The 14,328-nt window shown below is 36.5% G+C and overlaps 1 protein-coding gene across 1 annotated transcript in view; it reads right to left on the bottom strand.

Annotated features, from left to right (window-relative positions):
- Positions 1 to 14,328, bottom strand: part of NKAIN3 (sodium/potassium transporting ATPase interacting 3) — a 613,223-nt gene that overhangs the window by 270,885 nt on the left and 328,010 nt on the right. Inside the window, exon 5 of the mRNA XM_058698945.1 lies at positions 10,003 to 10,083. Coding sequence (XP_058554928.1) covers positions 10,003 to 10,083 — 81 coding nt within the window. The remainder of the gene's footprint in view (positions 1 to 10,002; positions 10,084 to 14,328) is intronic.

The raw sequence follows: 14,328 nt of genomic DNA, 5'->3' as shown, positions 1-14,328 counted from the left end.
CCAAGGCTCCTTTTTTTCTTTTTATTCTATTTTTCTCCTTCTTGGTTAACATCCGCAGGGTGACCTCATGCTCCAAGATGGCTACCATCACTGTAGTAGCAGAATAATGGCCCTCAAAGATGGCCATGTCCTTATGCTCAGAACCTATGAATATGGTACTTTTCCATGGCCAAAAGGCTTTGCAGATGTGATTGATGTGAAGGACCCTGATATGCTGAGATTAGCCTGTATGATTCAGGTGGGCCCCATCGAATCAAATGAGTCCTTAAAAGAGGGGAGTTGTTTCTGGCAGCCGAAAATCAGAGAGATGCCAGAGTAAGGATTTGGGCTGTCATTGCTGGCTTTGAATATGCAAGATGGGATGTGGGTAGCCTCTAGATGCGGGAAAAGAGATGGAAAAGATTCTCCCTTAGATCTTCTAGAAAGGAACACAGCCCTGCTGACGTCTTGACTGTATTTTATTTTTTCCTAATTTTAGTGGGATATAATTGACATATAACACTATATACATTTAAAGTGTACAACATGATGATTTGATAGGTGTATACATTGCAAAATGATTGCAATGATAAATTTAGTTACCATCCATCACCTCACATAACTATAAAATCTTTTTGAGGTGAGAATGTTTAAGATCTATTCTCTCAGCAACTTCAACTGTGCAATACACTACTGTCCATCATATTGTATATAACATACCAAGAACCTATTTATTTTATAACTGGAAGTTTGTAACTGTGGACCACCTTCACCCATCCCCCCCACACACACACACCTACCCCGGACCTCTGGCAACCACCAATCTGATCTCTGTATCTATGAGTTTGGTCTTCTTAGACCCCACATGTAAGTGAGATCATATAGTATTTGCCTTTCTTTGTCTGACCTATTTCACTTAGCACCATGCCCTCAAGGTCCATCCATGTTGTCACAAATGGCAAGACTTCCTTCTTTTTTTTTTCATGGATGAATAATATTCCAGTGTGTGTATATGTGTGTGTACACACATCAAATACATACATACGTATATCACATTCTCTTTAGCCATTCATCTGTTAGTGGACACATAGGCTGTTTTCATGTCTTGACATGAGATATAATATTTGTACTACTTATTTATATACTGCAATGAACATGGGGATGCAGATATGTCTGACACAGTGATTTCATTTCATTCAGATATATTCCAAAATGTGGAATTGCTGGACCACATAGTTCTATTTTTAGTTTTTTGAGGAACCTCATGTTGTTTTGTACAGTAGCCATCTGACATCTTGATTTTAGCCCAGTGGGACTCATGTAGGATTTCTGACCTACAGAGGAAGCGTAAGATTTGTATTAAGTGTAAGATTTGTATTCTTTCAAAAAAAAATTTTTTTTAATGTTTTTATTTATTTTTGAGAGAGAGAGAGAGCATGAGCAGGGGAGGGGCAGAGAGAGAGGGAGACACAGAATCTGAAGCAGGCTCCAGGCTCTGAGCTGTCAGCACAGATCCCCACACGAGGCTGGAACTCACAGACCACGAGATCATGACCTGAGCCGAAGTCGGATGCCCAACCAACTGAGCCACACAGGCGCCCCAGGATTTGTATTCTTTAAATCACTAAGTTTGGGTCGGCTTCTAAACTGAATTAGTTTCTTAGCAGCTTTCCCAGAAGTCCTGATAATTCTTCCGCTTACATCTCAGTGGCCAGAACTGTAGGACCACACCTACTCGTACAGACACAAAGAAATGCACTTCTGTCTCAAAGGAAAGCAAGGTTTTCCCTGGCTCTTCATCAGAAGAGGAGAGAACAGATAATGGAAGGTAACCAGAAACTTTAGCCACCATTTGTTTAACAAGAGCATAATTAGATGAACACAGTTGAACAACTAGAAAATTAGGAAAATGATATGATTTTCATAAAAGTTGATTTCCCATTTGTCAATTAATTTAACAAATGGATATCCTCCCTTTATCTTTTCAGTTATCTACATTTCCTTCAATTTTTGTCCATCTAATTTTTATCTTAGAAATGGATGCTTTTAAAGTTTCTATACTTTGAGGAAATTAAGAGCTACTGATATTCAGATTCCATAAATAAGAAAGCTTGAGTCAAACCAGCTTCTACAAGAATAAAGTAGAATTACTTCTTTAATGTCTTTTCTTCAGCTTTATTATTTATTTGAATATGAAATATTCTCTCTGGTTCTTGTAGTAAACTGAAAGTCCCCCAAAGAGCCAACCTTTCAGGTTGTCCAGAGTGCTAGATGCTTCCACGTGCCTATTTTAGCACACAAGAGCACTAAGGATTCCTATCAACACAACTGGATATTGTATTTCACTGTACTTGTTCTTCTTTCTTTTTTAAAAAATTTTAAAAAGTTTTTATCTATTCACTTTGAGAGAGAGAGAGAGAGAGAGAAAGGGCAAGCTGGGGAGGGGCAGAAAGAGAGGGATAAAAAGAGAATCCCAAGCAGGCTCCACACTGTCAGCACAGAGCCTGATGTGGGGGGTGAACTCATGAACCATGAGATCATGAACTGAGCCGAAATCCAGAGTCGGACGCTTAACTGACTGAGCCACCCAGGCACCCCACTTCTGTTATTTTTAAGTCAGGAAACAGGCAAAGGGTGATTAATGCTGAGAACTTCCAAAGGGTGTAAGAGATACAGCCTTATCCTTGATTACCAGACACTCGGATGCTTGTTTCTCATGCCCTTGTCATTCTGTCTTCCTGTGCCTCTGTTCTGCAATCTGTGCAGACAGCCAGTTCTGCCTCATCTTCTGGGCAGTCTTTGCTCCGGGCACTTTTTCTCTGCTCTCCTCTCTGTCAGTCCCCAGAGAGGACAAGGAGGGCTGAAATCGCTCATGCCTCCTGACTCTTTTCCCTGGGCAGGTGCATGCTGCAGCTAACATCCCAGTCAGCCCTGCTGGTGGGCAGACATGACTTTCACACCAAAGGGCATGTCATTACAAGGATTTCTGAATTGTCATTCTGTTAGCACAACCTGGGTCAAGAGAAAGCAAAACATACCTCCCTTCCTACTTCTCATCTTTGACACTAATCTCTTGGCCAATCATTTTTCACATCTTCTTCTATATATCTGGCTTGATTCCCTTATCATTCTGTTCATCTTGCATTCTCAAGCTTATCCTTTCTGAGCCAGGGATCCAGAACTCTTGTGCTATGGCAGCTGGTGGGACAACATTGGGCTTCCAGTGGCTGCCATGACAAATCAATGAACAGATACTTTTAGGGCCATCTGTGTTCAAGACCCGATCAGTCTGAGGCTGCATACTCATAATTCCTCATACCATCAAAGCACAAGAGAAACTTTCTCTGTGCAAAGAGAACTTTTTAGATATTATCACTGTTATCTGTGATTCCCTCCTCTCACCCCCACAGGCTACATAGGAAACCTTGATACAAAGCATGTAAATGACTTGTCATTGCCTTCATCTGAGAGTGGTGTTGAGCAATTGTTATCGTAGGCTCTTCTGTGTGTATGGGGCCCTTCAGCTTAATGTTCATTGGTTATAATTGGGCTGTGTGGTGCTATTTTATTTTATAAAACTACACCATGGTAATGCTGCTATTCTGGTTTTAAATAGTAAACAAATGCAACTAATCAGGCTCTCTTTTTAATCTTGTGAATACTGCAAATGTCACCTGAAATTCTTCATCACCAAGATTGTATTCTTAATTGACATTTCCTAACAAAGAGATCGTGTCTTCAAAACAAACTAATTAACATCACAGCAAGAAAATCCAAAATCTTAATGGCATTTACTCATGTTCTATTCATTCTATACGTTGTTCTAAAATGGTCTTATGTTCAACTGACTGCATCAAAAATTCTGCAGCAGCTACTTTAAACAGTTGTTAAAAACCTGGCAAAGCATTTGAATATAAGCTGTAAAAGTGTGGTTTCTTTGCAGCACCAAAATTTTCTTGAAAATAATGGCTACGTGGAAATTCAGCAGGCATGGTCAACTCAGAATGGCTTAACTTATGTAAGCATTTGCTTAACAAATTACATCTATTGGAATAATTATAGATTTACTAAAAATAAATATCATTTAATCGAATTTAAGAAGAATTAGGCATATTTGAAGATTGTCACATCAGCAGAGGCCACTAGTGAAATCTGGACACATGAAGGTCGGCATGAGGTCAGCAATCTTTGCAACCTCCACCATCAGCTATAGGTTGGCTATACAAGAAGTTGACTACTTCCTGTCTCCTCTCCCAGAGGGGCAGAGTCACAAGAAAGGAGGGGTGGGGGAGGAGGGGCGCGGTGTGTGAAGGCCTTAAGCATGGCCAGTTCTGGTGAGGGGAGAACAGATTTGAATCAGACATGAGACTAATTTTTAACAACCGAATCTGCTACAGAATCTGTACAGAATATAATAAGGAATGGAAATAGGGTTTGAGACAAAATAGTTGAGAGGGCACTTATTCTAAAGAAATACAACTATTTCCTAATAAAAATCCAATGAGTTGAGACAATAAACTAGATCTACAGGTACCATATTTACCCTTCTTCAAAAATCGATCTCAGGCATATTTCTCTATAAGAAGAATAAATTATAAAACATAAACAACAGAGATTACAAATTTCTGTGTAGTTTTTCGGTTATATTTGCATGGGCCTTGTTCCACACAGCTACTCTAATCATACTGCAATAAACGGAGCTACTGTTGATATAATGATATATTCATCTCCTTTTTAGGAAAAAAAACCTATTTGAACCCTTACGGAAGGGCATAGGATTATCTCATAAATTTCTGATTACAAACTCCTAACACCACCCACCCTGCAACATTTATTTAGTAGTTTGTTATGGTTTGTATGTGTCATTGGACTCTAACAGAGTGGCAAATTATAAATTTAGAGCAACTGTTTCCAAAATATTCGCATTTGATACAATTTGTGAAAAACGGAATACTAAGTTTAAACGTGGTTATCGTTCTCTTTATGTGGAAATGGAGCCAGAGGGGAAAACAATGATCCTCCCATACAAGGAAGGACACTGAAGATGCTGTTTTCAGAAGTTGTGTTCGCTTAGATCAACGTCAAAGGAAAAAGTGTAGTTTAAGTCTTTTGGAATAAGAAATGCATACCTATACTTATGCTGCTTTGCTATTCTTTTTAAAGGACAGAATTGTATTATTTTGGAAAAAAAGAGTTTAGACATAAAAGATGAACCAGAAATAAGGAACCGACCGTGAAAATAAACATCTGCAAGTCTTTGAGTCTTTTATCAATTTAATGCCTGGAAGTAGACTGTGATGATTCTTCCTTTATTAATCCTTAATAACAGGACAGATATCCCCCATCGCCTCCATATCCCCCTGGCCGATATTAAAGACAAAAACATTCTTTCCGGATAGCAGGGTAAGTATGTAACAATATATTAATTCAGATCCTGAAATATTTTGTTATTCTAGTGAGCTGAGAGAGTTTATGCATTTTCCCAAAGTGTTTCATTGGTATACATATGACATCTACTTCCTGATATACCAAACAGGATATACCATTCTGGCAGTTCCAAATGTAGACATAATTTTGCTGGGTTTCTAGGATTCTATTGTATCATTTGCTGCCACATTATTCTCAAATAAAGATATTTCGTGCCCTAGCTTCACCCCTCTGTAAACATCATATTTTAAGATTCGTTTTGCAAAATGTCCAGGTAGGAAGAGATCATGAAAAGGAAAAGATAAATGTAAGTTTAATATTCATTGCTAGATTCAGTATGTTGTATTTGCTTAAGTACAAAAGAAATATACTGTACATCACTGATTTAGTTTGAAACTGTCATCAGTTAGTTTGAAACTGCCAGAAGAAAAAGAATTCTTTGAGACAACAATATTTTGGCTGTTTATAAAAAATAATGGATAGATTGTAAGCAGGCACAGGAAAGTGAAGTTCTGTTTCCTAAGCAATTGCTCCTGTACATAACTCTGAATTGACTCTAAAAGTTTTCTACTTGAAAGTGCCTGTCCAAAGCCAAAGTTAGTGGAAGAATTCAACCTTGAAGGAAAATGAATCTTGGGCAAGAAAGAGAATTTTTCCAGTAAGCACAGAAGAACAATTCAGGCTAGGTAATAAGAGTGAGCCTTGAAAAGAAGAATTATCTCATTGATCTTGCCTGGCTGCTCAGGTGAAATATTCAGTGGGAGAATCTCACAAAAGAAGAGGACCCTTATGAGCGAATGGTGACAATTTAAGTAAAAAAAAAAAAAAGAATAGAAAGTGTGCTATTACTGCCATTTGGGGAAATGTTTTAAATTTCCTTAAGAATCAAAACACCTATACATCAGGTCATGATGGAAAAAGCGCAGTCATTAGAACACGATATAGGGAAACAAATGAAGGTAGGTTTTCCTTCTATGTGAAGGCAATATAAAGCATCTACACGGAGTAAAAATCAGTAAAGTTTAGGCTCTCTCTCTCTTCCATGCCCTGTTTATAAGTTTTTGAAAGGCCCTTGATCAAAGCACATGATTAATAAGATAAATCTTCATATAATTTGTTTATATTCAAGTCTAAATTATGCCAATTATACACATTCTGAATTTTATGAGAAGGACCCACTCAAAATTCGCTAGGATCACTTACACATTTGAGAAGACTTGAATAAAAGAAATATTAGCTGAAAGTTTGTACAATTTAGAGTAATCCAAAATCTGGCATAAGACATTAGCGTAAAATCCTTTGGAATTACAAAGAAAGTACAACCTGAGTTCTCAACATAACTTATTTTTTAGTCTCTTTAAATGTAGCAAATGAGTTGAGTTTTCATATTTATATTCTGAATGTATTCCTAGGGTGGAAAAAATGATTTCAAGTCTTGCAACTTCCAAAGAAGCAGCAATAACTTATTAATTGTGCCCTGGGTGATCTTAAAGTATGGCAGAAAAACAGCCATGGAGACTTCCAAAGATGCATAAAGTTCTCCTAGGGGGAACAGTAGGGACACAGGGAGAATCTAGCTGCAGAAGTATTTCAAAAAAGCCATTTACGTGTTGAAGGAAAGGATTTAATCAATAGTGTTACAGCTGTGAAGCTAATATGCAGGTCAGAGGTCCCACCACAAGGGACTGGTACATATTTTGTAAACAAGTCATTCAGTCCTACATTTTCTCCCCTTCACAGCTCCTCACATAGTAATAATATGTCCCTAAGGTTTCAGGATGAGAATCATGATGTCTGCTAATTTCTTCAATAATAATAAAGATGATGTTGATGGCAATTATGAGAACGACTATTTACTGAAACCTCATTCTATGCCAAGATCCTAAATCCTTTATATGTATTATCTTATTTAAAGTAAAAACAGTGTTGTGGTTTTCCTCAAAAGGAAACCGAAGCTCCAGGAGATTATGTAAACGCAGACCCACAATCATCCCTGACCTCACCATACATGTATGCATTCCCTGTAAACAATACATCCATTTCCTTCAAGTTCTGGAAGATCTGAGGAGAATCAGGACCCTCAAGACCAGTGACAAACACATGATCCAGAGCTGGTTGGCAGATGGAGTGAAAAGGAAAGGAATGTCTGGATGCTGGAATCAAGAATCATAACAGGCCAGATGGATGACGGTTCATGCCCACAATAACGTGCACTAGTAGTTAATGAGAATGGCTAGGTGGTTCCTGTCACTGGAATAACACCGGGTAGAGATATTGTGGAAATTCATCTGAATCTAGTTTTGGGGAAAAGATTCCTTATTTTAGAGTGGATATTTTTGGGGAAAAATCAAGGTGAAAGAAGATCTCTATTTAATCTATCCCAGTGAGGAATGCCATGAAACGCCTTCATGAACTAGCAAGAAATGGAGAGCTCTAGAGAGTATATACCAGCACACAGGGACAAGAAATTTCTTATAAAAACTGGAGTCCAATCTGGAAGGGTAGCAGTGGTGCTCGCGTTTCTTAAGGGTCCTTAATATTTTTCAGGATAGATGTCCTACAGATTGCAACGGAGGCTAAACTGTGGCTAACTAGGGAAATGTTACCAGCCTTTGAGGCAGTTAATAGAAAGAGAACAGAAATCTTTAGGATGTTCATTTTGGAGTCATCTATCCTTGTAACGACCTAGGATACTTGGTTGACTGCCTAACGCCATTTGAATGGGTAATAAAATGAGTGACCGGGACTAGTACATACATCGCTTTTAACCTTGCACCCGAAGAAATGAGAAAGAAAAAAACCCTGACAGGCATACTGATATTAGAAACGCAGTCACAAAAAGCAGTTCACAAAAGTAACCTTGAACAGAGGAGCGAAAACACACTTGTATGGAAACAACAGGTGCTAATATTATTATCTTTTTATCAATTCATAGCGTTGTTTTGAAGCTTACCTGGGTTACCATAAATGATGAGCTCAAAACAATGCTCAATTGGCAGAGCTGGTCCTATTTTTATGTGTGACAGAGACTTAGCATGGTTAAATGAGTTGCCGAAGGGCCCATAGTTAATAATTGTTAAAGACAAGAGTTGAATGAAAGACTTAGGATTTTAAATTCAGGTTTCTTTTAGCACATCATGATGCCAATTCCATAAGACACATTTCTGGTCTATTTTTTCCCCTCAAAAATCAGTTTATATGGAAGCAAATAGAAGAGAATTACTACCCGCTAATGATTTAAATAGACCAAATTATAAGATACAAAATGCCATGGTTGGAAAAATGCTATGCTTACCTTATTATTCACAATTATTATATTCATAAAATTTGCATTTTAAAATTATAATCTGCATGCTATAGAAGATAACTGGGCACTGATTTAAATACTTTTTTCTGTCTTAAAAATTAGAGGTAAAATGTGATTAATGGCACAAATATTAAAGGTAGATGCTTGTGCATTTGTATAAAAGTCAGTATTAGAAATGTCACTTCTGGCTCCCGAATACATTTGCCAATGTGAGAAAATGATGACAAGTTCTAATTATAAGGTTATCACAGTGTATGCAGAATAAAGACTAACCACTTCTGGAGGTTCCAGGGGGAAAACCCTTCAGGGTAACAAAATTCTTTGTTACCATATGGATCTTCAGTGGAGCCTGACAACTTTAAGAGTCTGCTGGTCAGTGCAAATTTTCTAAGATCTAAAACCACAAATGTTAGTAGAAGACCATTATGTTATTCATAAGATTTCAAACTATGATATAATAGAACAAGTTAATAGAGTTGATAATGAGAAATTGAAAAAAAATACAGCTTTCTCATTCTTTTTGTAATTATACGGTTACATTTCCTCTCTATGATTTCTACAAGTAAAAATTGTTCTGGTTTATGAAACACATGTTTGAGAAACACAGCTAGAAGCTTCACCCAAGATGCTCTTCCATTTGGATGGCAATCAAAAGATGTTTCTGTAGGAGTCATAGTGAAAAATGTGTGCTCGATTGACACTAGTTGTATACAGAAAAAACATTGGTATCATGTTGCATCGAGACAGCTCTCTTCTACTTAACCAGAATTTCAAGATGTGTTTACTGGTTAGGAAATGTATCCTCCACTTGACATGTAAGGATTTTAGCCTTTGTCAAACTTTTTTTCCCCCACAATCAATATTCAAGCAAAGATAGCAGCTTGCTATTCATATCTGTTACGTCAACATTTTCATCAATCCCCCTTTCCACTTTAAATGCAAGAATGTTCAAAAACATTGTTCAATTAACATTTGGGGCTTTTGTCACCATGACACTAGGCCTTTTTCAACAGGACATGAGGATACACTAGAAGCTGGGTTCTACCACAGCTTAACAGACCAAACCAGAAAGCTACAGTTGTGGAGTTTCATTAAATTAACGCGCTTCTAAGATCACTCTTTCCTGATCAGTATCCAAACTGATTTTTGATTAGTATTCCATTTGTAATGTTACTTAGATTTCTCTCTCTCTCTTGATATATAGATATACATATACATATATATGGTCATAATAATTATTTATTAGTGTTCTCTTTTTAAAGTGTACTTTAAAAGCACAATAAACTTACCTTAGAGAGCCCACCTACTTCCAAATAAAAGCAGATAATGAACACATTCCAGGTGACCCAGAGGGCAGTCCATACTGTGTACTAGAGAGAAGGGGGGCAGGGGGAGAAAGAGAAAAAAATATAGAGATGAAAGGCATGTATACTAGATAAATCAATAATAAAAATGTCAATAAGTCTAAGTCTTCTGGGAAGAAGCAGGGCGTGCTCAGAAAAGACTACTCCTTATGAGGTCCCCTAAGATCTGGAAATTAAAAATCCAATAGTTTCTATGGCTTTCAGTAGATGCCAATAAGGCTAGATTTATTTTTAAAGTGCTCTGCTGGCCTGCAGATAAAGTTAAATCCAAGAGCTGACTTGATTTCTGTTTTCTGAGTATTAGCTTTTCCAGGGAATACAATTATGCAAATTTTCTGTGGGTTATCTATCTATCTTTTAGTTATAATATTAACCTGTCAAATTTTTAGGAATGTTAGTCAAAACTCATCACTTACATACCCCTGAATGAAGAGCATGTTTGAAAATGGATGTAGGGAGTAAAATGAACACACTTTCCTGTTGAACTATTTTAGTATGAGTAGCGCGTCTGTGCCTCCAACACAATTATGTTAAATACGACCGTTAAAATATTTTTTTTAAAACCCCAAATTAATAAATATGGTTAAGAATGAGCAAATAAACAACAGATTTCCATAATAGGAAAATACCTTCCAATAACATCCAACAAACTCTAAACATTCTTGCCTTACTGACTAATTGGTTTTATTAATGTATTATGTATTAAGAAATGCCTTCCCTGAGAGTACTGGTGAGTCTGAATTAAGGTAGCCTTAGATCAAGACTCATCAGTGCAGAGGGTCTTAGGGTACAAACCACCGGGTTACTGATGAAGAAACTGAACTCTAGAATTGACATAGAATTAGCTTGGATGACTGAGGATGGAATTTACCGTGGGAACACAACACAATGCTTTTCTCATTCATTTTACTTTACCACAAAAGCCTATACATTGTTAATTCCTTCAGTCGACATACTGATTAAATTATTGCTTTCTACAGTGATTTTAATCATCCCATGCTATTGTCAAATGAAAATAAATATTGAAATCACCTAAGTAACTTATTCTATGCTGTGTCAAGTAACAAAATTATGAAGATTAAACACTGTGTAAAATAGCCACGCTCCTATTAGAAACCTTATCAGAAGCCTGTCACTACTTGCAAAATTTAATTTATATTTTGTGTCTGTCATTTATGATTTTTAAAAGGCTTTCTAAATAATCTCACGTAGTTGTGTAGCTTTCTAATTGGATACATTTGATGTCACATCGCATACATCTTTTTTTCTTTCTGGAGAGGAGGTTTTTTTGTTTGTTTGTTTGTTTTAAGAATAATACAATTATAATTATGAGTTAAGGGGTCCAAAATCACTGAAAATTTAGAGAAGGTGGCAAGTATGTTCAAATATTAACACAAATTAAAATATATAGTGGGGCTTTTAGCATTTGTAGATATTGTTGATGCTGACAATATCTTCTGTTAATAAAGTCTTCCAGTATGAATGACTTTAGACAGTTTTAACAATGTTCCAAGTACATTGAAATACACTTTTAAAAATCACAAAAATAGTTCCATGACTATTGAAAATAGCCAAACTTCATCCTCAATGTATATTTTTTGCAAACTGATCAAGTCACAATAACCATAACAAATTTCAAAGCTGTTGCTAATTTAAGATGGTGACTGGTATCTACATTTTTCATTCTAAATTAATCTAATTATGAGTCAATTAGAATGAGAGAGCAGTGCAAACCACTAAGTCATGAGAAAAAAGCCAATGATACGAAGGTTAAGGAAAGGGCATAAAAGAAAGTAAGGCTAACATAAGGAAATAAACAAAATTAACTGCAAAACCATACGATTCTTAATTATTAGGAAGGCAAACTTAAGCCCATAAGTATTCTTTTAGAAAAGACAATTCACCCATAGTTATAACGAATGCATAATAAAACCAATCTACTTTAACATCACGGCACAAACTCAGTGACAGAAGTGTATTCAGGACCTCTCACAAGTTGTACCACTGATGTCATTTGTGAACTCTCAAAGATAAAATTACCAGGCTGAGTAGGCTCCAAGTGTCTGCTGCTAAATTCCCTAAACAATAACATGAGTTATTATTCTGCTGCTTTCTATGTTCCTGGTACTGTGTTAAGCACTTTCTATGTTCCTGGTACTACGCTAAGCTCTTGATACAGGTCACGTTATTCAGTCATCACACTAAACCGAGGAAGAGAGTAATCTTTTGATCACCTACTTAGTGTCATAATTGGGAGAGGAACTCTCACAGTCTGACTCCAGAGCTGAGATGCTTAAGTATTACATGATAGGCTTCATTTCAAAAGGGTTTTAGGAAAAGGACTACGGAATAATTTGCAAGTTAACACTTCACCAAATTTTGCAACTTATAAAATGACCAGTTCACCAAATTATCGGTTTTCTAAAAATGTATTTCATTTATATAATGAGGCCACTGGCAATATTTTTGAATAACAATTTCTTTTGTATTTTGCAACTGATGTGTTACATGTGATACGAAGTTCATGGTTTTTGAAAACAATATTGTAAGCGTCTTTCTTCTAATATATTGGTTTGTTGACAACAAAGATTGTATGACTGAACGTTGGACTCTTATGAGATGAAAACTACATATCTCAACGTGCACTGGAGATGCAAGTCCGTACATGGAGATAAAGAGAAAGAAGTTTCTAGCAATACAAACGTATCCATAGGCATTTACCTAGGCAGGAAGTATTAGGACAACATATGTATTCTTTTTGACATGGGTTATTTTATTTACAATCAATGCAAACAGGAATAAAAAAAAGATAAGACTCCATTTTCAAGAAATACCTTTTGGTTATCAGGAAGTATGCCCATATTCTCATATCCAGACACATATACTTGCAGTATAGAAAACCACTTCCCAATATATAAAAAACTACTCTGTATAATTATCTATCTACCTATTTATTTGTTGTACTTTGCTTATGTTCACTGCATATATTAAAAAAATTTTTTTAACGTTTGGTTTATTTTTGAGAGAGACAGAGTACAAGTAGGGATGGGCAGAGAGAGAGGGAGACACAGAATCTGAAGCAGGATCCAGGCTCTGAGCTGTTAAAACAGAGCCCGATGTGAGGCTTGAACTCGTGAACCGCGAGATCACGACCTGAGTCGAAGTCAGATGTTTAACCCACTGAGCCACCCAGGCGCCCCAGAGTACATATATTTTAAATCCTAATTTACATATTCAAAGACTGTAAGATGAAAAAAATGTCCATCTATTCTAAGTAGTAGCCTGGATATTTCAAGGTTTTACAAAGATATTTCAGTGTTTTTTGCTTGAGATGAATTTGGAAGTCTTGCAGCCTATTTCTTCCTCATTGAGCAATTAGTTTATGACATAAGTTATTTTTACTTCCTGAGCATGTTTTCCAATTGACAGAAAGGTCATTTATTCATTCATTCACATGTGTATCTATCAGATACAGTATTATGTACAATATGTTAGACTAATAATTTTTTAAAAAAGGTTTCTTGTGAACTCATTGCTCTAACACTTTCTAGAGTTTAGTATTCATCTCCAGAAGAACTTTAAGAGAGTTATGTGCTATCCCTTCATTTTAATGGCTAAAAAAGCAGAGTGAAAGCCAAAAAAGAAAAAAAAAGAAAGAAAAAAAAGATATATTAACAGCTTAATCATTTACTAAGCACTTACTCTGTGTTAGGTTATGTTAAGCAAGTCGCATACATTACATAATGTAATTCTTAAAGACAACCTGAGTCAGACTTTTACATATGAAGTTAACTGTGGTACAAATAATGGAAATAAATGTCCCAAGGCTTCATAGTGGAGGAGATTGGTGGAGGAGATTTAATATAGGACCAACTAAAAGGAAAATTGACACTCTTTTTTTTAATGTTTATTTATTTATTTACTTTGAGAGACAGAGAGAGAGAGCATGCACAGGGGAAGTGTAGAGAGAGAGGAGAGAGAATACCAAGCAGGCTCCGCACTGGGAGCGCAGAGCCCGACACAGGGCTTGAACCCTCATGAACCCTTGAGGTCATGACCTGAGCTGAAATCAAGAGTCAGATGCTTAAGTGACTGAGTCACCCAGGCGCCCCAGAAAATTAACACTCTCAGCTGATTCCAGAACAATATGCTTTCTGCTTCATTGTCTAGGGTCAAAGAAACACAAAAGGTACATTCAAACCCTACAACTGACCTTGGTATCCACTAATTATATATAGATACATAGATACA

Source organism: Neofelis nebulosa, chromosome 14 (genome assembly GCF_028018385.1).
Source record: "Neofelis nebulosa isolate mNeoNeb1 chromosome 14, mNeoNeb1.pri, whole genome shotgun sequence".
Classification (NCBI taxonomy): Eukaryota; Metazoa; Chordata; class Mammalia; order Carnivora; family Felidae; genus Neofelis; species Neofelis nebulosa.
This window is presented reverse-complemented; position numbering and strand designations above follow the sequence as displayed.